The following is a 24,211-nucleotide window of genomic DNA, read 5'->3' on the forward strand; positions in this document are numbered from 1 at the left end:
CACGTTCTTGTAATTTTTATGGTGTGTATACGCCTTGTACCAACTATAATTCCTGCAAAATTATATGTAGGCTCTGCGGGCAAGACACCATTCTAACACGCCTATGTTAATAGACAGACAGACGTATTAAATGCAAAGCACATAAGAGCATTTTACGGGCTATCCTGTGTAACAGAATGGATAGCGGGTTCTGAAAATTAATGTGACTTTCTAGCAAACATGTCATTCGCGTGTCATTTAATACAGAGCAGAGAGTTGTATTCATGCTCTAGGCATGAAGGGGTTACAGTGCCCCCTTTGCTTTCTGTGTTCCAGTCTTAGCGGACATGTCCACGCAAATGGCATGGATCTACGCACCTGTTGGATTGCAATCTCTCCAGCCTTAGAATATTATTAGTCTCATTCTGTGCTACCTACAAAGCACAGTCTCAGGGCCGCAAACACGCTGCATACGGATAGTCTTTGTATACAGTCTTATCTACATTACACTGTCTGTATACTGAGTAGGAAGGTGTTCCCCCTCTTCTCCCCACACCCCCCTCTCCCATTGTCTGCCCATCGTCTGTACACGGTTGCACATTCATGGTAATAACATAGAGGGTTTCAGTACGCGGAGTGAATGCTCCCCTCGGCTGCGTTAGATCCTTTCATACATTAACACTATCCCCACAGAGGGCTTGATTAACATACTGGTGGCGTTACGGGAAGCCATACAGGCATCCGATTAGGAGTACTGATCATATGTAGATATGAGAGAACGCCGCTCTGACTTTCTTTGACCTGCTCATCATTGTGGGGGTCTTTGAATCAATGTATTTACACTACAAACTGAGCGTTGTCCGAACCAGTCCTAATTCATCTTCAGTCAGTGCAGCCATATATGTTTATTCGTATTACATTTCAAGTCAAGGCCACGATTTGGGCACCTCGAGCCCCGAGGGCTCTACGTACAATCGTACACGCATTCTAGTTTATACGTCCCGACCAACTGGACCCCGGTGTCGGTCAAGCCGTACGATCCTAACTCATTACCACCCACGTTTCGTTCAATGGTATGTCCTCTCTCACTAACTGACCTTCCATCTTAGTTAGCAACTGCTGGCTGTTAGGTTCCTAGGTGTCCACTAGTTTTTATTCCCCCTGGCTTCTTTGCCATAGGTTAGTGGTCCCGTGAGGCCAACACCCATCCTCGTACTTGGAGGTACTACGCCCCTCGGGCCAAATCATAGTTAGTCGCCTCGCATTGTGGCATAGAGAGGGCCTCACCTGTCACTCCCATTCTATCTTATGTTTAGCTGTCACCGAGAGGCCGACACCCCGCCACTACGTTTCAGTGGCCACGTTATCCCCTCGCGCCAACGCATAGATAGAGCCTCTCACGCCGCTTGGCATCTAGCAGGGCCTCACCTGTCACCAACCTAGAGTAATCGTTTCGCCGCATTGCGGCACTAGCTAGTCAGCCAGCACACACTCACTCACACTCACGCTCGCACTCCTAGTAAGCTGGGGGGGACGGCACACTACAGACCCGTCTCGCATGATCCCTATGTTTTAGATCCTATGACCAAATCAGGTATTCCTAGCACTTTGTTTCCCGCTTTGGTTTCGGTTGTGAGTTACATACTCTTACAGTTATGCAAACAGTATGTCAGGACTATCATACTAGGCTAATCCTGTGCTTTCATTACGTTATCTCTTACGGGCTGAGGGTTTGCTAGATACTTAGACATTGCAGTTCAGGGATACCAATTATATATTACCCCAACCTGTCACTCGCTGGTGATCCTTAAATACCACATACACTACGGGCCCAGGCCAAGCTAGTTGAAACCAAGACCAGCGGTTCCTCCAATCAACTTATTTCAGGCATTTCTTACATATATTCAGTTAATTACGTACGTTGGGTCTCACGTTGCCTTTCACGTTACACGTTGTACAGGTTAGGCCTTGTATTGGTCCATCGTCGGGTCCTCCAGACGCTGACGTACATACAGTGACTGCTTCCAGACTCATGTATCACATATATACTATTTATTACTTTGCAACCTTTTGGGGGCTTTTAGTACGTTGAGTTCTGAATTACCATTTATCGACTCATACTATCACTTAATTATCACATCGACGTCACTTATACAAGCAATGCAGGATAAACATTAGCAATCTAGTTAGGCCGGGTAAACAGAATTCCCACTTGTTTCATATCGAACATCGAGGCACCACTCTGCCTCCGTTTCGTCCAAGCGAATTCCATTCAAACCCGCTTGACATTCACAGGGTCCTCCATGCGCATTCAATTCATTAATCACGCATTTGACGTCGTACACATTTCACGTTATTTAAGTTTACGAAGTCCATCAGGAGTTACTTTCGGTCATGCTAGATGTTTTCGGTTTAGGCTGTAACACCTTAAGCACCCTATAATACTAGCATTTACGATCCCAAGCCTACCATGTAACTGCTATAGGGTACTTGCTATACAACCACATATCGTCTTTGAATTTAAACTACAATCAAAGCTCCTTTTCAGGTTCCTCTCTTGTGCAAGCATTTCCCTACGGTGAGTCACGGATTTGCATTCTATTCTTCGGTTTGCATCACAACAGTTAGTTTCATCAGGTGCCTGTTACAGTCCTTTTTCGCTGTGGTTCGATGCAGGTAATCACACGTGTACGGTCAGGTTAACGCTTGTCCACAAGAGGTTAACACCCTGCTACGCGTAGTTAGTACAAGTCCACTTGGCCCAAATCATAGGTAGGGCCTCTCTCAAACACAAGGCTGACGGCACGGCCTCGACTCTTATAGGATAGTCCTTATCTTCACCTATTGGTACCCATTAGTTAGCAGCTCTACTACACGTGAGTTTCCATGGGCATCTGAGTTTTGCATATTTTAAACATGTTACGTTTCCTTCCTCCTCACAGCATGCTACAAGAACTAGCTCCAGGTAACAAATTATCTTTAATAAACACAAACCCTGTCGTCTCAAGACCCCTGCAGCATCCTCCGCCTTTGCCACTTCTGAAGTCCTGACGTCAGACCTTTGCTTAAACGTAACGGTTAGGATAAAAGAACACGCAGTCCAGAATTCCTCTGCTGGTCAAAAAGGTATCGATCATGCCCGGAGTTAGTGTCTACGCAGGTAAGATTTATCTACTAATACTAAGCAAACGTACTCTACGGCTTAGGATACGTGTAAGTATTGTATGTGGTTCAAGATAATAGGTGCATTCCGACTATAATGGTTGCTGGTACAATTTTTGGCACATCTCTCAAACAGTTCATGCTATACATTCGCTCCTCATTTATTAGTCTTGGCCTCAATCCAAATTCCTTCTCGGGACATTCATTCCGTATTAGGGCCACCACAGCAGCCTCTAGTTGTCAAGTTCCAACTCGTCTTGTAGAGAAGATGGCACGCTGGAAGTCCTCGGCATACAACCGGTACATTCCAAGTCCAGAGAAGAAATCAGGCTCGCTTTCTATAATATGTCTAAATGATGTTATGTTTAATAAATGTTACATACTTTTTGGCCCTCTTTTTGCAGGCCTAACCTCGCGTCGGTTTCGGCACACCTCAACCGACTCTTATATATTATAAACTACACACACTTTAATGTGCGCCCCTTCCATAATCCCGTACACAAATAGAAGGCGTATGCCTGAAGTTGTGGGAGGGATTTTAAGGCTATTTAAACCCAGCAAACCCCTTACTCACCTGTCTTCGACGATTTCAGAAATTCCCTCCCACCACACCCTCTTTATATATCATCATATCTGGGTGGGCCCTCTTTTTGCAGGCCTAACCTCGCGTCGGTTTCGGCACACCTCAACCGACTCTTATATATTATAAACTACACACGCTTTAATGTGCGCCCCTTCCATAATCCCGTACACAAATATATATATATATGTGACATCAAAATAAAGCCCTTTCTGTCCTCTAAAAAACAGTATATAATATGTCGGTGCAATAAACGACAGAGATGCAAATTGCAGTTGAACGCAAACAGCAAGAAAATGCAAAAATTGCTTGTGTCATTGTAAGACAAGCTTCTGAAGCTGTGTCCTTAACCCCTTAAGGACGCAGCTTCAAAAACTGGACTTACCCTTAAGGACACAAGCATTTTTTGCATTTTTTGCTGTTTGTGTTCAACCTCTGTTTGCATTTTTCTTATTTATTACACCAACACATGTTATATATCGTTTTTTTAAAGGACAAAAAGGGCTTTAATCTGATGTGACATACATATATAAATTCTTATTTATTATTAAAAAAATACAAAAAAATGAAAAAAAATGAAATAAATAGTTTTTTTTCACAGTTTAGGCAATAATAACGTGTGTATAATAAGTGCAGCTTAAGGAAAGTAATTTAAAAAATATTCAATTAGTTCTGATTTTCAGAGTACATAATATGTCTAGGATTTCAGCTTACCGTATATACTCTAGTATAAGCCGACCCGAATATAAGCCGAGGCCCCTAATTTTACCCCAAAAAACTGGGAAAACTTATTGACTCGAGTACAAGACTAGGGTGGGAAATGCAGCAGCTGCTGGTAAATTTCTAAATAAAATTAGATCCTTAAAAAATTATATTAATTGAATATTTATTTACAGTGTGTGTATATAATGAATGCAGTGTGTGTATGAGAATGCAGTGTGTGTATGAGAATGCAGTGTGTGTGTATGAGAATGCAGTGTGTGTGTATGAGAATGCAGTGTGTGTGTATGAGAATGCAGTGTGTGTATGAGAATGCAGTGTGTGTATGAGAATGCAGTGTGTATGAGAATGCAGTGTGTGTATGAGTGCAGTGTGTGTATGAGTGCAGTGTGTATATGAATGCAGTGTGTGTATATGAGAATGCAGTGTGTGTGTATGAGAATGCAGTGTGTATGTATGAGAATGCAGTGTGTATGAGTGCAGTGTGTATGAGTGCAGTGTGTATGAGTGCAGTGTGTATGAGTGCAGTGTGTATGAGTGCAGTGTGTGTATGAGTGCAGTGTGTGTGTATGAATGCTGTGTGTATGAGTGCAGTGTGTGTGTATGAGAATGCTGTGTGTATGAATGCAGTGTGTGTGTATGAATGCAGTGTGTGTGTGTATGAGTGCAGTGTGTGTGTATGAATGCAGTGTGTGTGTATGAATGCAGTGTGTGTATGAATGCAGTGTGTGTGTGTATGAGTGCAGTGTGTGTGTGTATCAGTGCAGTGTGTGTGTGTATCAGTGCAGTGTGTGTGTGTATGAGTGCAGTGTGTGTGTGTATGAGTGCAGTGTGTGTGTATCAGTGCAGTGTGTGTGTGTATCAGTGCAGTGTGTGTGTGTATGAGTGCAGTGTGTGTGTATGAATGCAGTGTGTGTATGTGTGTGTGTGTAATGCAGAGTGTGGGCATTTTTATTTTTTATTATTTTAATATTTTTTTTGTTTCATTAGATCGCGAGATTTACACTGTGAGCTGACAGAAGAGCTGAACGGACCGGCGGAGGAGGAGAGAGCTGACAGGAGCTGCAGGAAAGGTAAGTAACATCTCTCTGCAGCCCCCACAGCCCCTGTCTGTATTATGGCAATGCAAATTGCCATAATACAGACTATTGACTCGAGTATAAGCCGAGTTGGGGGTTTTCAGCACAAAAAATGTGCTGAAAAACTCGGCTTATACTCGAGTATATACGGTATTTTAAAGTTACAGGTCACAAAATACAAGGAGTAAAAACTTTTTTTAATGTGGAGCAATTTTAGAATTTGGCATGTTTGTCTTGTAAGCTTAAGAGCCATCACAGAAAGCAAAATTGCTGCACAAAAGTATATATTTATATAAAGCACACATCACAGGCTATTTACCAAAGGGTATTCTGACACTTTTTACGTAGCCATTTCGCTGCCAATCTCTGCTAAATCGTGTAGTAAAATTGTGTTTTTTTCAGATTTCTAACATACACACATAAAACAAGGATTTTTAATGTGCATTTCATAACGTTGATATATACTACTGCTGTAGAAAACCCCATATTGTTTTCAGCCATATCAACAGAGTAAAATGATACCCCCAATCTATGTCCTTGCCACTATCCTGTGAAGTTATAGTGCCATAAAAGAGACCTGACCATTTCAGTTTTCACAGTGATAATTTTGATAGATGAATTTGATGGAGCAAGTCTCATTTTGGGGCATTGTAGCAGTTTAACTGTTGAATTTATCCCTCAATGACCTACCATTGGTGAAAGTAGACACTACAGTGTATCTCATATGGTATATATTGTGCCTTAGCGTGATGCCATTTTTTCACCAGTTTATGTCAAACTTTGTGGTAAAATATTTTTTTTTTGCATTTTTTACATACACATGAAATTTTTTGGGGTCATTTTTCAAGTCTGGTATGTGCCACTGTGATCAAAACCCCATAATTATGCTCAGCAAACTCTTCTGAATAAAACAATACCCCCAATGTATGTATTTGACACTATCCTGTGAAGCTACAGTGCCTTAAACGAGTCCTGACCATTACAGTTTTTACAATTAGAATTTTGATGAATGGATTTGGTGTGTCTATATCACATTTTAGGTCATTGTAGCAGATTGACAGTTAAAATTACTCCATAAATGCATACCATTTGTGAAAGTAGACACCACGGGCTATGTCATATGGTATATTTTGAGCTTTATTATACAGTTATGTTAGCACCAATTACTTTCAAATGTTATCATATTGTTTTATTTTTGCATTTTTATACACACGTTGTATTTTAGTAGTTAATTTCGGAAACTTGATATATGTTACTGTAAATTAAATCACAAAATTATTCTCAGCTATATTTCCTGAGTACAAAATTACCCCCTTTGTACACCTTAGCCAGGTTTTTGTGAAAAAATACAGGGCTAAAATCATACCCGGCCCATTACAGGTTTTTTAAATGGCAAATTGACGAATGGTCATTGTTTCATTTTGGGGCATTTTAGTCGCTCATATATTTAAATAACGCCATGAATGCATACCATTTACAAAAGTGGACAACATGGGGACCCTCATATAAAATATTAGAAGCTTTATTGAAGTGACATTTTGTTACCATTTTGTTTCAAAGTTTGTGGTATTCATTTTTATTTTAACATTTTTACATACACATAGTATTTCTGATGATTATTTTTTAAATATCCTGTTTCCCACTGTCATAAAATTATCTTAGCTGTACTCAGCAACATCTTCTCAGTACAAATATACCCCATTTGCATATCTTTGGAAAGTAGCGATCTTAATATTAATCTAAATCTCTAATCCCAAACCAAGCCCTAATTCTAAACCAAATCCTAATCCCAAATCTAACCCTCAATCTAATAATAAACCATTACCACAATCCTAAACCATAACGTAATCCCACGTGTAACCCTAATCTCAATCCTACCTTTAGCAATAGTGTTAACATGATTCCCCCTGCTGGTGTCAGCCGAGGAATTCCATTGCTATATTCAGCAAGGGATGCCCGTACTGGCCCTAATCCTAATCTGAACCATAATCTGAATCCTAATCTGAAACATAATCCCAATACTACAATTAATTATAAACCTAATCTCAAACATAAACTTAATAATAAACCCAGTAATAAACCTGATAATAAATCTAGTATTTATGCTAAACCGAATAATAATCCTTAATTGTAATCCTTAATTTAATCTTAATCCCAAAGGTTTCTCTCTACTAATATCAGTGCTGATATTAGTAAAGGGATTTTAAACTAAAACACAGTGGTATGTTGCTGCCATCTACTGGCTATTTTCAGTATTGCAGTCTCCCATCTCTTACATTGAAGACATTATTCCCAATGCAATGCAATCTGTGCTGGGCAACTAAAAATGCCCAGCACTGATCAGAATGGCATTTGGGCATAGAGGGTGATCCTCCAGGGTTTGTTCAGACCCTGGGGGTCTCCCAAGCACCAGATCACTTGAGAGAATGACTGTAGCTGAGCTTGATCGCTCAGCTGCAGTGTTCTTTGTGGATTTAAATGGCTACATGCAGTGCTAACTTTCAGCACTGCATGCAGCTCATCAAAAAGTCTGGGGCCACTAAAAATGGCCCCAACTGACAGAGGGGACCCCCAGGTTTCTAATGATACCTGGGTTTCCTAGTGTGAGCAGGGATTTAACCCTGCTCACACTACATTGCTGTCTATGGGGATTTAAATCCCCATTAAAAGAGCTGCTTGCCGACCTCACTTTGAGCTCTGCATGCAGCTCATCAAAATACCTGGGGCCACTAAAAATGGCCCCAGCTGACAGAGGGGACACCCAGGTTTCTAATGATACCTGGGTTTCCTAGTGTGAGCAGGGATTTAACCCTGCTCACACTGCATTGTGCTCTATGGGGATTTAAATCCCCATTTAAACAGCTGCATGCCGATCTCATTTTGAGCTCTGCATGCAGCTCATCAAAAAACCTGGGGCCACTAAAAATGGCCCCAACTGACAGAGGGGACCCCCAGGTTTCTAATGATACCTGGGTTTCCTGGTGTGAGCAGGGATTTAACCCTGCTTACACCACAATCTAGATATAGGCATTTAAATGCCTATTTAAGCAGATACATGCCGCGCTGACTTCCAGCACTGCATGTAACTCATCAAAAAGGCTGGGGTCACTAAAAATGTCCCCAGCTGATAGAGGGGAGCCCCAGGTTTCCATTGATACCTGGAACTCCCTTGTGTTAGCAGGGATTTAACCCTGATCACACAAAATTGTAATAGTGGGGATTTAAATGCTTGTTTGCAGCGCTCACTTTGAGCTCTGCAAACAGAGCATCAGTCAGTCTGGGGACACTAATTCTGGCCCCAGGTGAGAGAGGGGAGCCCCAGGAATCAAATGATACCTGGGGCTCATAGTTACCAGCAAGTTAATAGACCCTGCTGGAAAAATACTGCATGACGGAAATGTTCCGTCATGCGTCCTTAAGGGTAGGACCAGCATGACGGAAAATTTCCGTCATGCGTCCTTAAGGGGTTAAGGGGTTAACTGGTTCCTTATTTTTCAGTTATCTTTTTTTTTTTTTTTAAATCTAATACCGTATCCAGGACATAATTAAAGTCCCCTGTAATAACTAACATTCCCATTTAAATTTTTTCTACTCTATCCATTATTTATTTATTTTTTTTTTTTATTCTTTATTTTTGTTGTGCACGTGTAAATTCAAAGATTGCACAATATACAAATATAACAGAGAAAAGGTTTGTCAGGTTAAACAGTTGTACATAGAATTCAGCACATTTTATTTTTTATTTTTATGAGACAGGCATACTGCATATTGAAGAAGACTTGGCAATAAAGTGTGAGCATTAGGTGAGATTGGTGAGTGGTAACCAATAGATCACCAGGTTGTGGTAATTCTGCTTTAGCAAAATAAGAGACACTAGGTTGACACAATTCGATGCAACATAGACTTTTAAAGGAGAGTGAAAACTGTAGCTAAAATATCTATCTTTACATTTGGTGATCTCTAACAGCGAGGACAGTTTTTAAATTCCTTATTTTTGCTCACTCATCATATTAGTATAGCAATGCCAACGGAAAGAGATGTATCAGGGTTTCTTACCTAGGCATTAGTGCTCCGGGGGGAGGAGAAAAGCCCCCCTCTGGGTTTTACAGTAACTAATACTTTTATCTGTTAGATTCATCAATATGGGGGGGGGGGGGGGGGTTGGTGCCTGGGTGGGCCTGGGGGTCCATATGGGAGAGACGCGGTTGGTGCCTGGGTGGGCTACTCGGTTCTAAAGGTGCGTCTCTCATCTGTATTTTCCCTTCGAGTTGCCTGAAAATTTGGCATTAGAAAAATAGAGAAGGGGAAAGAGAAAATGTATGCGAAATAAAAACAAACCGAGTACTCAAATGAAGGTGAGACAGCAGTCCCCTTCAGTGCGTCTGGGTCCCACAGGTATAAAGTTCGGAGTTACATTCTCCAAGGCGATGCTTTATAGTGGCAGCCAGTAAACAGGAAAAACATTAAAGAAACTTATAGTGGTTATAGTCACGTATTCTAGTGGCGGTTTCTGTGGCCTCCAATGGGATGGAGAGCCCTTCAGTTAGTGTGGTGATCTCAGGTAGCAACGTCTGCCCATGTGGTGTGTCTGGATGACCTGGGTACGAATTCCTTGGCGGTGGTAGGATTTAGTCTGGTGGAGGTGGTCGTGGGTTCCGCTTGCGAGGCCTTCAGGCCCAGCTGGCCCAGGTAAGTGTCCAGATCCTGCAGGCTTTTTACTCTGTAGACAGTTCCTTTGGTGCTGAACGTGAGCATCCGTGGTGTGCCCCAGCGGTACAGGATGTTATTTGTTCTCAGTAGTTGTAAGCTTGGTTGGAGCGTTTTACGCCAATTTAGTGTGGTTCTTGTGAGGTCAGGGAATAGCAGTATTTGTGAGTCTTCAAATGACAGGGTTTTTTTCCCCCGAGTCGCTGCCAGGATAGCTGTCTTGTCCTGGTGGGTCTGAAATTTTATGATAACATCAGCCGTGGCGGTTGTGGTTACATTTTTCGGCTTGGGCAGTCTGAACACTCCGTCAATCTTTACGAGTTTGGCTTGTTTAGGTTTCAGAAGTGTGGTAATTAGGCGTCTCACATAGTGTGTGAGGTCAGTTAGCCCTATATCATCAGGTATCCCCCTAACCTTCACGTTATTTCTTCTCCTATGATCTTCTAAGGCCTCCACTTTCTCTATTGTGCTCAGCTGTTGTCTGTGGAGGTCTTCTATTTTCTGTTCCAGGTTGTGTAGGCGCTTATCCTGGGTGCTTGTCTTGGCCTCCAGATGGGTGAGCCTCGTGGTGGCCCCCTCTATGGCCTCTTTAAAGCATGCCCGGTCTGCTGCCAAGTCCTACCTGAGTTCGGTAAACATTTTAGTTAGCAGGGCCGCTGTGGCTGGTTTCTTGATTTTGTAGGTTAAGTGCTGCAAACAATTCCAATATAATTTTTTTTATCTTCTCAGGTATATTTTTCAGTCTGATATTTTTTATTCTTTGTCTGTCCTGCATTTGATTTAATCTGTGTTCTAAGTTATTAATATCCATCTTCATTCTTTCTTGCTCCTCAATTGCTGCTTTATACTGGAATTCTAGTTTTTTATATTTTTTTCCCATTTTAGTTAGTTAGTTTCATACCAATCTCTTCTATTTGTTGTTTTAATTGACATTTACTATTACTCGTTTCCTTTTTGAATGTTTCTGTTTGATTTTCCAGATTTATTTTATTAAATTAGACGAAGAGTTTCTTCTCTCCTCCATAAGAGATTCTTGTGAAAGTGAATGATCAATTCCTTGTTTATTTGGAGGAGAGACAAAGGCAGACATTTGTTTAACTTGTCTGATATCCTTTTTTCATTTTTTCTCTCTTTGGAATCTTTGCAGTAGCCATTTTCACTATGTCGTTCACCAGCCCCCCCTTTTTTATTCATGTTCTCCTTTCTAGTTCATATAAACTAATGTAGTTCCAATCACAATTTTTATAGTAAAGTTTGCAACTGCCTTTTTCTTTAGGTTTTCCACATTTATAATTAAGCATTTTGAACCGTTTATATACAGATCATTTATATAATCCGTTTATATACCGATGAAGTTTCAGGGTATTATATATTTTGGAATTACATCACTAATATATCTCTATATTCTTTGTAGAATCCCATCACCATTTTCTTTACTCTTATGGATTTTCTGATTATACTTGCTTTTGGCGTTTTCCGTTCTTTTTATAGCACAGGATGGTTTACAGAATTGCAGCTTATTTTCTCTGGATTTATCTATTCTGTCCCTCTGCTTTACAGAATTTCAAGTGGAGACTTACAACCTTCGATCTTCTATTGTCCTGCAGCAAGAGTTCTTGTTATGGACTTATATCTTTTGTCTCCTTGTTCCCCTCTGCTCGGATGCCACTACCTCATGGCTGCTTTTCATCTGCTGGTCCGTCAGCCCCCTTGAAAAGAGATTACCTTGCTGACAAAGAAACGCAAATATTGCGTCAAGTTTGTTTGAGAAAAAGGGAAGCGGCAGGTCATTTGCCTCCCCTTTGTTCTCTCCATCCCACCATGCTGTTTTACAAAACTGATGGCTGTTTTTTTGTACAGCAGGGGAGTTAGTTTGAATATCAAAATGATCACCCGCTTCTGTTGCAAAACATTCTTATTCTTAAAACTCACATGTGGAATATATTGTGATTCAGAATGTAAGATATTTCACAGGACTCCAGAGACTGGTGCTTAGACAGATCAGGCAATTTCGACTGACTTACCTACATGAACTGAAATCAAGAGGAGTAATTGAGTGTCTGCCCCCTGACTTCAAATAATGCCACAAGCACAGCTAAATGCAAGATTCACTCAGACACCAAACCATAATCTCCTATTCAAACAACTACAGTTCACAGAGGAGCGACATCATCTCAACAACAGCTACAAACATGGACTGAAATCACTGGGTTCCATTTACTGATCTAAAGGCTTTTTAATTTGTGTTTCTTTTATATCAGTATTCCTTGCGCGACCAACAATGATAGATATATAATCCCCAACAGGATGACATGAGCTCAGAAGTGACTACCTTCAGGGAACACGTGCACCCAATCTCCATGATCCAATTTCTCCACAATGAAGTCCATCCCTCTCTGATACACCCCATCCCCTGTAAAAAAAAAATTAAGAACTCGGTAAATATGAAGCCGGTCTAACCAGAAGTATATGATTTGATACCCATTGAACAGCGCTACGGAATCTGATGGTGCTATATAAATAATAATAATGAAGAACACAATATACATGCTTTGTTAAACGTCTAGCTCCCAACGGTAAAGGCTGCCCATGAGAACATACGTGTGCTGCACTCACCACGACATACTGGCACACACTTTCCAAGACTGAAGAACACGGAGTGGAATTCCTTCGTGAAGCAAATATCAGCAGCTGTCGGGGTCCTGAGACAGTAGAACACAAATGTTTGCATTTTGAGAATTAAGTGGGGCTTTATAATGGGTCCTCTTAACATTTAATATTTATCTCTTTAGATACCAACCACCTCATCCTGCGCAGATTCCAAATGTGTTTTAATTTGAGGATACCTAAAACAAAGAGAAATAAGCATTACATGAAATGTGTTCATTATGCTTCTTTTTCCTATTTTAGAAGACACAATGGGGAACAAGGCACACAATAAATCTAGAAGCATGTGATATTCGTGGATACAGAAACACAATCTATATATCACCATGGCCAGATTGTATGGTATTTCTCCTCTACACCATCACATTTACAAATGTAGCTGTCGAAGTGCAATCCACTCACATACATTGTTATGTATTGTTTAATCTATATGTGCTTCCTTGACATTTTTGCAAGTGCAATGTATAGACAAAAAAAAGGTGAAATAGCATAAATAATACTGTAAACACACACTCTGCTGTAAAAAATGAAACCTTTCTGGTATGAAGGCTGTGTGAATCAGGAGTGATTGAACTCCTAATCCACAGATAATTGAGCAATGAGACTCCAGGGGCATGATCTATACACCATAAGCTGCCTTAATAAAGGAAAACCGCATTGAAGTGGTTGTGGTGCATAGATATCCCAATTCATTCCAGGAATTGAGAGAGTGATTGGCACACTCAGCCTATTACAGCCCACTATCTCTCTCCCTATATATATATATATTTAAGGTTAGAGTGTTCCTTTAAAAGATTACATTTGAAGTCAGACTTTCCATGATTATCCTTGTAAATGTACAAAAAGTCAATGTTTTATAATAACAAAATCTAGTGAATTCATTTAAAAATAAAAAAATTTATTCAGAAATTCATTTCTTCCCTCTAAAGGTTTTCTTTCCCAAGTTAGTTTTTTCTCAGACGATGATCTTTGCATCTCATTTACATGTTAACGTCAGAACTAACAGCAATGCACCTACGAGCACTTCCCTTAGAATGTTGTACCATACTGTTAATCTCACCTTGATGGCCGAAATCATTTATTACTAGGTTGTTTTTTTTTTTTTTACTTTCCATGCTCGGTTTTGTTACATAAACTACATTTCACTCTCATCCTTAAGAGTGAAATCGACCACCTGGCACACCTACCTCCTACTGTGGCGGCGATGAGGAAGAAAGTGAGAGGGCAGCTGTGTGTCAGATGCCAGGGGAGCAACCTTTGTAAAATGGTTTAACCCCTAAAATGAAGATGGCATACAGACAGTGAGCTAAAGTTGCTTTGGGATGGCAACGTTCCTTTAAATTACCTAAGATGTCCAAAATCTTGTCTTGACATGACCTCACATGAACTTCCAAAGAATTCTTGGCATTTGAGCCACGTTTGCGGAATCCATCTAAGGTGACATACATCTGTATCAACAGCCTAGGACATTCAATTATGACTGTATTACTATTGGCTGATAATTTCCTCAAGATAATTAGTGCCATGATCCAACATAGGATCATACCTATCCATCTGAACAGTTCTGAAGACATCAAGAAACGTAGGCTTTGATTTCCCTAAAGATTTTGTACTTGACACTTACTCAACTTGGAGGTACATATTTATTAATGATCTTAAAATGGGCATTGAAAGCCATGTATCAGTGTTTGCAGATGACACAAAACTTTGTAAAGTAATAAAATGTGAGCAGGATATTGCCTTGCTGCAGAGGGATTTGGATAGATTGGGGGACTGGGCACTAAAATGGCAGATGAAATTTAACGTAGAAAAATGCAAAGTTATGCACTTCGGGGTTAAGAATGCACAAGCAATTTACACCCTAAATGGTAGTGAACTAGGGATAACCACACACGAGAAGGATTTGGGAATTCTTATAGACAACAAATTAGGTAGCAATATACAATGTCAATCTGCCGTTGCTAAGGCCAGTAAGGTTTTGTCATAAATGTAAATTTTGTCATTTGTATAAATAGGGGCATAAATTCGAGATGAAAATATAATTTTGCCTCTTTATAAATCGCTGGTAAGACCACACCTTGAATATGCTGTGCAATTTTGGGCACCTGTTCTAAAGAAAGATATCATGGCACTAGAAAAAGTGCAGAGACGAGCTACAAAATTGATAAAAGGAATGGAGCATTTTAGTTATGAAGAAAGGTTAAAAAATTTAAATCTCTTTAGTTTGGAAAAACGGCGCCTTAGAGGGGATATGATAACATTATACAAATATATTCGGGGCCAGTACAAACCATTATCTGGAAATCTATTCATAAACAGGGCTATACATAGGACACAAGATCACACATTTAGGCTTGAAGAAAGGAGATTTCATCTAAGGCAAAGAAAAGGTTTTTTTACAGTAAGAGCAATAAGGATATGGAATTCATTGCCGGAAGAGGTGGTTTTGTCAGAGTCTATACAGATGTTTAAATTGCAATTGGATAAATACTTGCAAAAACATAACATACAGGGATACAATTTCTAATTAGTGGGCTAATAGCTGCTTGATCCAAGGAGACATCGGACAGCTATTTTGGGGTCAAGAAGGAATTTTTTTCCTAGTTTGTTGCAAAATTGGAAGCGCTTCACACTGGGTTTTTTGCCTTCTTTTGGATCAACAGCAAAAGCATTTGTGAGGAAGGCTGAACTTGATGGACGCAAGTCTCTTTTCAGCCTATGTAACTATGTAACTCTGTAACAGACCAAAAACAACCTGCTTCAGGTGTTCGAAATTCCCTGTGTTCTTCCACAGGGCCAAGTGCAGAAATCACGTTTGCTTGTGAAAGAGACTCACCACAGCCCCCCATAGTAGAGAATATTGCATCCTGAATAGACTTCTGCACAAGTCATCCAAAAATGATTGCATCTTATCCATAGGAATGTCAGAATATGGCTCATTCATCTCCTCAGTGGGATCACAAGTCAATACTAACTCTTAGAAGGATTCCCACTATTAGAAGGTCTAACAGTTTGGCATATAAATGAAACATAAAATCCAATGGAAGATGGAGAATAGATTAGAATCAACAACTCTAATCCGTTGTTGAAAACCACGGATTGTACAAAACACAATAGGCAATGAGTTGGGTCAGTTAGGGTTGAAAATAGCAGCAATTAAAGGAACACAATAGCATCAGGTATTTGTTATTCCCAAGGCAATAATGCCCAGCCAAACACATTTTCCTGGACTATCGACTCCTGAAGTGCCACCCTCCCTCGCGACTCCCCCTGTCGCAGGGCTGAGGGAGTTAAAAACCCTTCAGCCACTTACGTGAATCCAGCACTGATGTCACTCGGTGCTGGGTCAGGCTCCGCCCACGTTCCACCCCTTGCCGACGTCAGCCGGCGGGGGAGACCTAAAGCGCATGCGAGGCAATGGCCTTGCGCGCATTAGACCTCCCCATAGGAAAGCATTATGCAAAATCTGACGCTGGAAGTCCAAAAGTCTGTTTGGATTCTGGAAGCCGTCTAGTGGCTGTCTCTTAGACAGCCACGGAGGGCAGACTTAGAGCTGCAATGTAAACAGTTTCTCTGGAACGGCAATGTTTACATTGCAGCACTAAGTGCAAAAGGGTCACAGCACCCACACTGCTTCAATTAGCTGAAGTTGTCTGGGTTCCTACAGTGTTCCTTTAATACTCCCTTTCAGCAATATCATTTTAGCTATCCACTTTGGGCAATTTGATATGTGCCAATAGGGAGCATATTTAGTTTGTGTATGCTATATCATTGGATTCATAGAATAGAACTGGATACATTATGTGACATTGGCGATTCTGCCAGGCTTCTTTTGTTTTTCTCTTTATTTTTTCTTTATAATACTTAGGTGTAGTTATTGCACTTTTTAGAACTTTTGCTACACTTAATTGCACTTTTTTGTATCGCTCTTTTTGATTCTGATTGGAGGGATACTATGGGGTAGGTGTATAGCACTTACACCTTATCCTTATACCTGTTCCTCAAATTTTACAACAACCAGTCAATAAGTCGAGCAATTACCATGTATTATGTTCAATTTATTGCAGCAACAATTGTTTTGATTCTAGACCAATTGTGACAATAGGAGAATCTACATTTTCTGCTATTACCAATAAAGAATTAGGATCTTGACAAGATTTTTGAGTGCGGTATTATTTTTATATTTACTACCGTGTTTCTCCGAAAATAAGACCGGGTCTTATATTAATTTTAGTCACAAAAAACACACTAGGGCTTATTTTCAGGGTAGGGCTTATTTATGCATAAAACCAAAAACAAACCGCTTTATTCTTTTTTGATGATTACCGTCCCGGTAGAAGAAGAAGTTCGGCTGTGATGACGTCAGCCCGCTCCGTGCACTAAAGAGGGAGGGGGGCGATGTGCTGAAGACATCTGGTGGGAGGAGGGGAGCAAACAGAATAGCCAAGATCCCTGACTGACGCGCGCACAGTCGGAAGCCGCCTCCCCCTCCCTCCGTATCTCCCGCCTTCACCCAGTGCGAAGTCACAGAACATGGCGGCCGTTGTGTGGTGCTGGTCGCAGTGTTTGGCCCGGGGGCCGGTCCGCTATGAGCGCGCTGGGGGTTATGGTGACCGACTGTCTCCCCTTTCAATATATTGTCCTGTTGCTGGGGAGCGAGACCGACTGTCTCATCTGCCCTATCTGGGAGAATAGGGTCTACCCTTTGTGAAATAAGCTGCCACTGGGGAGAGGTGGTCACCGACTCCTCTCCCTGGAACCCTTTCAGCCGCTGGGGAGAGGGGGTGACAAGCTCCTCTCCCTGACACTCTCTCTGCTGGTGGAGGGGGGGGACCGACTGTCTCCCCTTTCAATATATTGTCCTGTTGCTGGGGTGCAAGACCGACTGTCTCTGCTCCCTGCAGGACACTCTGCCGCTGGGGAGGAAGGACGGTACCTTCAGTTCCCTGTAACACACACACTGCCGCTGGGGAGGAAGGACGGCACCTTCCGCTCCCTGGGATACATACCGCCGCTGGGGAGGAAGGACGGCGTCTTTGTCTCCCTGTGACTCACTGGACTGCTGGGGAGCGGGACCAACTGTCTCCTCTCCTAAGGACACACACTGCCGCTGGGGAGGAAGGACAACACCTTCAGCTCCCTGGGACACACACTGCCGCTGGGGAGGAAGGACAACACCTTCGGCTCCCTGGGACTCACTTGACTGCTGGGTAGAAGGACCAATGGTCTCCTCTCCTAAGGACTCACACTGCCGCTGTGGAGGAAGGACGGCACCTTCGTCTCCCTGTAACTCACTTGGCCGCTGGGGTCTCTCCCCCCTGGCCAACTCTGCTAGGAATTGCAGGTACTATCCCATTATTTTCTTGACGTGCTGCACGGATCTCTCCGAGGGGTTGGGTCCATAGACAGACAGCACCGCATTAACCTCTCTGTCAAACTGCGCCTGAGTGTAGCCAGGCGCCATGCTTGCTCTGCCGAAGTTGGTTCCTTTGTAGATAGGGGTGCTGTACGGGTACTAGCGTTGCCCTCAATTTGTAATCCAGGAACTGGTGTTATCTTGTAGCTGTCCTTCTGGGCTGTGGGAATGATCCCGTCGCTTGCCACCAATTGCAACATCCCCTACATATTTCCAGTTTGCCCCGTTTCGAATACCGGCTAATCTACCGAACGACCGACCACCCATGTGCGGAGTGTGCCACTTGTTGACCCGATTAACCTTACCAACACCTCTGAAAACCGCAAGCACCTCAACATTCTAAAGGGTCAGCTGGATGATCGTCGTTCGTATGTGCGAACACAATGCGGCGGCCATCTTGGAACAGACACAGCCAGCGGTGCTTGGTCGTCAAGTGTATGGGACTAAAATCGGACACTCAATGGCGCAAACACCGCTAGGACTTCCATACGCCAATATCAGAGTGATTTCAACATATGTTGGGTGCTCAGACCCAGGCTATCCGGGGATATTTGTAGGGATATCTTATTGTTTTTCTTTTGTTTTGTTTTTTATAATTCTTTATTTTTCGTGCATTCAGGTTTAACAGACATGCTCGTGGTACCCCAAAGGCAGTCCACTTGCTTAAATCAAAGACTTTTGTTGCAGTGGGGTGTACATAGACATATGCACATTTTATATTTAAAGTGAGAGTAAGTGGTGATAAAGCATGAGTAGTGCCAGTGAGCACGCTTAGATGTAGAGAGCACGTTATGTGTGGAAGTCAAGCTTGATTAAACAGTATTTGTGTCAATATTAAATGTAGTGGAGTAATTAACTTTTAACATCGTTGAGTTAAATGTGGTAATGTAGTGTAAAAGAGCTTAAGTATCTTAGCAGAATATTGTTAAGGGATGAGAGTTGTGTGTGTAGTAGTTCGCTGGCATCAGCTGTCATGTGTGGTACGAAAATTGTTATTAGGCATTAAGCAGGTAAGACAGGGTTAGTATGGCATAACTTATAACATGTTAATAACTTGTTTCTGATCCTGGGTCTGGTGAGTCTGCCGTGTCCAATTAGCCGGTGTCGGGATTAGCCTGAAGTCAGCCCTCCTCTCATGTGGGCCACAGTAGGTAAATATTCTCATACGTGTTAGCGTGGGGCAACCTATGGGCAGGTTATACATGCATGCAGGGCCCAGAAAATGTAGATAACATATCAAAAACATGTAAAGAGTTAAAAAAATACCGCTGGTTGGAAATGATTTGGTATGCCTGTGGAAGTCTAGTCATTGTGGCTGGTAGGTTGCGGAGAGTCAGTGGTTCAGCCCATGCCCGTCGGATAAAGTCCCAGTAGCCAGGAAGAGTGTTCATTAGTGAGCATTGTCGCTGATCTCCACCAGCTTTGCATCGGAGCTCCTTGCTGCTTAGTCGCCTCGCTCTTCCTCCTTGCACTCGTGTGCAGGGCCTTGTTTCGGGGTCTGTCTCCGGTATTCAGTGGATTGTTAATCTGTATGGTACCCCGGTTTGCGGCTGCATCCTGGAGGGATGGGGTCGAGCTCTGCTGAGCGCCGGTTCTCGGATAAGGTGAGTAGCTGGCATGTAAGGCTGGTTTAGTTGTCCCGCACCCATTAAAGTGTGAACGGCGGTGTTTGCATAGTTTGGCAGCCTTTCTGGATGCCTGTGGTGGGTGCCTATAATGGCGCCAACGGGTCGCTGGACGAATCCATGTAGCACTAGTCTTGCTGCTAGTCTTGAAGCCATTCCACGTTTGTACAGCAAAGTCCAGAGGCTCTCGCAGAGCCGGTCGAACTCCCCCAGGGGGTGCGTGGGTGGTTGGGCATATGCGCTCTGCTTTTGGGGCCTTCGCTGGGCGGCCATCTTAGCTGCGTCCCAGTAGCCTGATGGTTGCTGTGCTGTTCTGGCTGTGTGGGGCAGTCCCTGTTTCGGTTTTGCTGCTGTGTCTCAAGCTTTAAGTTTTATGTGCCGGGATATTCCTCACCGGCAGGGGGAGGGAGGAATTGTACCGGGGAGACCCCTAGGTGAGTGGTTGCAGGCGGTGTGGAGATCGGCCGCTTCCCTCGTTTTGTCTGAGTAGGCCTCGGATCTATCCCCGGTTAGATGCCTCCGATTTCGGTCGCGATACTTGAGTCTGGGCTCCACGGTTTGGTGCTCACTTCCCTAGGTCACCCAACCGTCAAATTGTTGGGTTTTTGCCCTAATTCTGGCTTATTAAGAGCGTTTTTGCACGGAGCTTGTCTCATGTGCGACCTCTCAGCATGGTAGCTTGGCTCCGCCCCGTCTGGATATCTTATTGTTAAAACTATATTTTTAAGTATTTTTATTATGCTTGTCCTGGACTTGAGAGGTAATGTAATTATGTGTGTGCTTATGTTGCTGTCCCCTCTCAGGTCCAGTGGGGAATGCCCCTGAAATGTGTTACCAGAAACCCTTTGCATGGGGACTTGAATAAAAGGCCAGCTGTGGCTCCCATTAAACCAGTTCCAGTTTTACCCTCACACAGAGCCTCGTCTCGTGTTTGTAGGGAACAGCGATAATAGCCATTTCACTACGTTTTTGTCAGGATCGGGACAGGGATCCAACACGCAGAGTACAAACAGGTACAGGATACGTATACCGGACCTTAGAATGGCCGGACTAACGTACGGAGAATATAGAGAATGGTCAGAGACAAGCCGAGGTCGAGGGAACGAGAGGACAGGTAAGCGAGGAACAAGCCGGGTCAAGGATAACAGAGGTAAACAGAGTAAGTCAAACAAGCCGGGTCGGAACCAAAGGGATAACTGAAAATACCAGAGCACTGTGTGACTAGGCAGGCTAGAACCACGACAGGGCAATGAGCAAATGAGAAAAGCACTGTTAAATACCCTGGCTCAGAAGGGTAGACACGCCTCCGACGAGTCCTGATTAGTCTCCACACAATTGAGTGACAGGTCGTTCCGGGTTGGCGTCATGACGTCGACTTCCGGACGTCATGCTACAAAAGGAAGTGACTCCCTCGCGGCCGGCGTTTATGTGACCGGGTGGACCGCGAGGAACAGGGGAAACAGACCGTCCGGATGGATAGACGTCTAAGTCTCTACCTCTCCCAGAGGTAGAGACTTCAGGTACCCTGACAGTTTTAGGATCATGTCTTCTAGGATCATTGCAGCTCTACTCAGATTGGGGGAAGAGAACATCTCTGGCGGCGAAATCCCTCCTCTCGTCGGGGTGTCCGCCACATCTGGTGGCAGAAGTGGGATGGTTCTTTTCCCCCCAGAGGAGAGGTTACAACCGGATCTAAAAGATGGAAGGAGCGGATGGAGAATTGGTACAGACAACTGAAATGATCTACTTTAAAAGATCTGTTGGATAGCTTCGGCCGAACGGCAAATAACCGAAAAAAGGGAACTAATAGCCGAACTGTTGGAAATGGACCGAACAGACGTTTTACCCAAACCAGTTGTCTCAAACGAGGAGGATGAATTGCTACTCTCTGTTCGGTTATGGCTGGCATTGTATTGGTCAAACTACCCTGCAGACATTACCCAAGTGATAGCCGCCGCAGATACTGAAGCCAGAGAGAAGCGTCAGTATCAGCTATGGTTGGCGGAGCTTCAACGACGGGAAGACATAACTGCAGAGATAATTGCATTTATAATGGAAAGAAGAATGTACCCTTTGCTGCTTTAAAAGTTTCCAGGAGACAGAAGGGGGAAATAGATGGGTACCTTGCTGACTTCGAAAGACAATACGCTTTACACAGGGTACCCACTGACTAATGGGTTACCATTTTGGCTGGGAAATTATCAGTGAGAGCTGCAGAGGCGTTCCGGGCTATCCCTGACGAGTAGATTTAGCTCCTTGTCAAGGAGGCATTGCTCGCCAGGTACGCTGTCACCCCTGAGGCATACTGCCGGAGATTCAGAGAGAGTCTAAAAAGCAGGGGAGAAACTCTTACACCAGATGGGCCTGCCCCCTACATAGAACAGCGCCCCACTGGGTGACCGGTTGCCAGGCTGCCTCGGGAGAGGATGTCCTGCAGTTATTTCTATTGGAGCACTTTTTCAGCATACTGTCACCCAACCTCAGAGAGTGGGTCCTTGAAAGGCGACCCCTTACCCTACCTGAGGCGGCTCGCCTCGCTGACAAATACACTGACACCCATAAGACAGCCACCCACAGTAAGTCCAACCCCTCGGTTGGAGATTCGGACCACCATACCCTCTCACCCTACCCCTTACAGGACCCCCCAGACCTCAGCCAGCACTACGAGAACCGTGCCCAGATGCTACAGGTGCCAGCAGATCGGATACCTCCGCAATGATTGCGAGCCTCCTCAACAGTCATGGTGGCGCTCCAACAATATAACATGTCATGATTCCCTTTTATTCCAGAAGTTTGGTCCTTAAGGGGTTAACTGAGACATCCAGGAGAGGTACTGCCCCATCCCAGAAGAGTCAGCTGGTAGTTCCCAGGAAATACCAGATGGAGCTTCTACGGATTGGGCACGATGTCCCCTTTGCAGGACAACTAGGAGTATGCCGCACGTCCCACAGGGTAACCCAAAACTTTTTTGGCCAGGAATCCATGGGGACATGCGACGATACTGTAAAACCTGTGACACTTGTCAACTGGTATGAAAAAGGGAGGGAAGGGGGAAGATCATCTCAAGGCCAAACTGCTGTCCATGCCCATTAACTAGGAGCCCTTTAGCCGCATAGCAGTTGACCTTGTGGGATCCCTAAATAGACCCAGTACATCCGGAAAGAAATATATTCTTACCGTGGTGGACTACACCACCCGCTACCCCGAGGCAGGGGCCCTCACAAATATTCATGCAGAAACTGTGGCAGATGCGCTGGTAAAGATATTCGCCAGGGTAGGGTTTCCCAAGGAAATCCTCTCCGACCAGGGGACCTAGTTCATCGCTGAACTGACCCAACAACTCTATTAAGCTCACCATACCACCCCCAGACTAACAGTCTCTGTGAGCGTTTTAATGGTACTCTCAAACAGATGTTGAGAACCTTTACTGACGCTTGCAGAAACTGGGAGAGGTTCCTGCCTCACCTGCATACCGAGAGGTGCCGCAGGAATCCACAGGGTTTTCCCCCATTGAGTTACTATATGGGAGAAGGGTACAAGGTCCCCTTCATCTCATTAGGGAACACTGGGAGGGGAAACAGAACATGAGGGATAGCTGGAGCTCTGAGACCGCATGGATCAGTTGGCCAGGGTAGTAAAGGAAAACCTCCAGGGGGCTTAGGGGCACCAGAAAGCCTGGTACGATCGGGGTGCCCGACAGCGTACGTTCCAGGTAGGACAGGTTTTGGTATTAAAGCCACTCAGACAGGATAAACTGCAGGTAGCTTGGCAAGGCCCCTACCAAGTGATAGAGCAACTCTGTGACATAACTTATGAAGTTGCCAGCTGCGCTGATGAAAGGATCCAAAGATAATTTCACATAAATATGTTGAGAGTACCAGGAAAGGCAGGAGGATATAGCTGCAGTATGTGCCCCCACTACAGATGACACAGACCAAGGAACACTTGGTTCACGTAGGGATGGTACTGGATAAGATCCGGGCCGCAACATAGCAGCCGATGGTGCCATGAACCCCCTGACACCACCAATGCCGGAAACCTTAGACTCGGGCTCTAACCACAAGCCTTTATAAGAAACGTTCCATGGTTATGTTTTATGTTTCACGTTTAAGTTTTTTTCTTTTCTTTTTTTCTTATTGTCATTGAGCTGGTTGCCAACGACCTCTCGAAAACTGTATGTACACACTGCAGTACTACTACCCGTTCTCCCCCCAACCCCTCTTTCTACTTTATGACAAACGACCGATATTACAGGCCTAAGTGTCAGTGAAAGGGG

At 43.5% G+C, this 24,211-nt stretch overlaps 1 protein-coding gene across 2 annotated transcripts in view; it reads right to left on the reverse strand.

Annotated features, from left to right (window-relative positions):
- Nucleotides 1-24,211, reverse strand: part of TAFAZZIN (tafazzin, phospholipid-lysophospholipid transacylase) — a 59,024-nt gene that overhangs the window by 25,311 nt on the left and 9,502 nt on the right. For both annotated transcript variants that reach the window (XM_063433184.1, XM_063433183.1), the window contains exons 3-5: nucleotides 13,028-13,073; nucleotides 12,844-12,929; nucleotides 12,560-12,640 (exon numbers count right to left, since the gene is read on the reverse strand). In XM_063433184.1, the coding sequence (XP_063289254.1) occupies nucleotides 12,560-12,640; nucleotides 12,844-12,929; nucleotides 13,028-13,073 (213 nt within the window). The remainder of the gene's footprint in view (nucleotides 1-12,559; nucleotides 12,641-12,843; nucleotides 12,930-13,027; nucleotides 13,074-24,211) is intronic.

The sequence above is a fragment of the Pelobates fuscus genome, chromosome 9, assembly GCF_036172605.1.
Source record: "Pelobates fuscus isolate aPelFus1 chromosome 9, aPelFus1.pri, whole genome shotgun sequence".
NCBI lineage: Eukaryota > Metazoa > Chordata > Amphibia > Anura > Pelobatidae > Pelobates > Pelobates fuscus.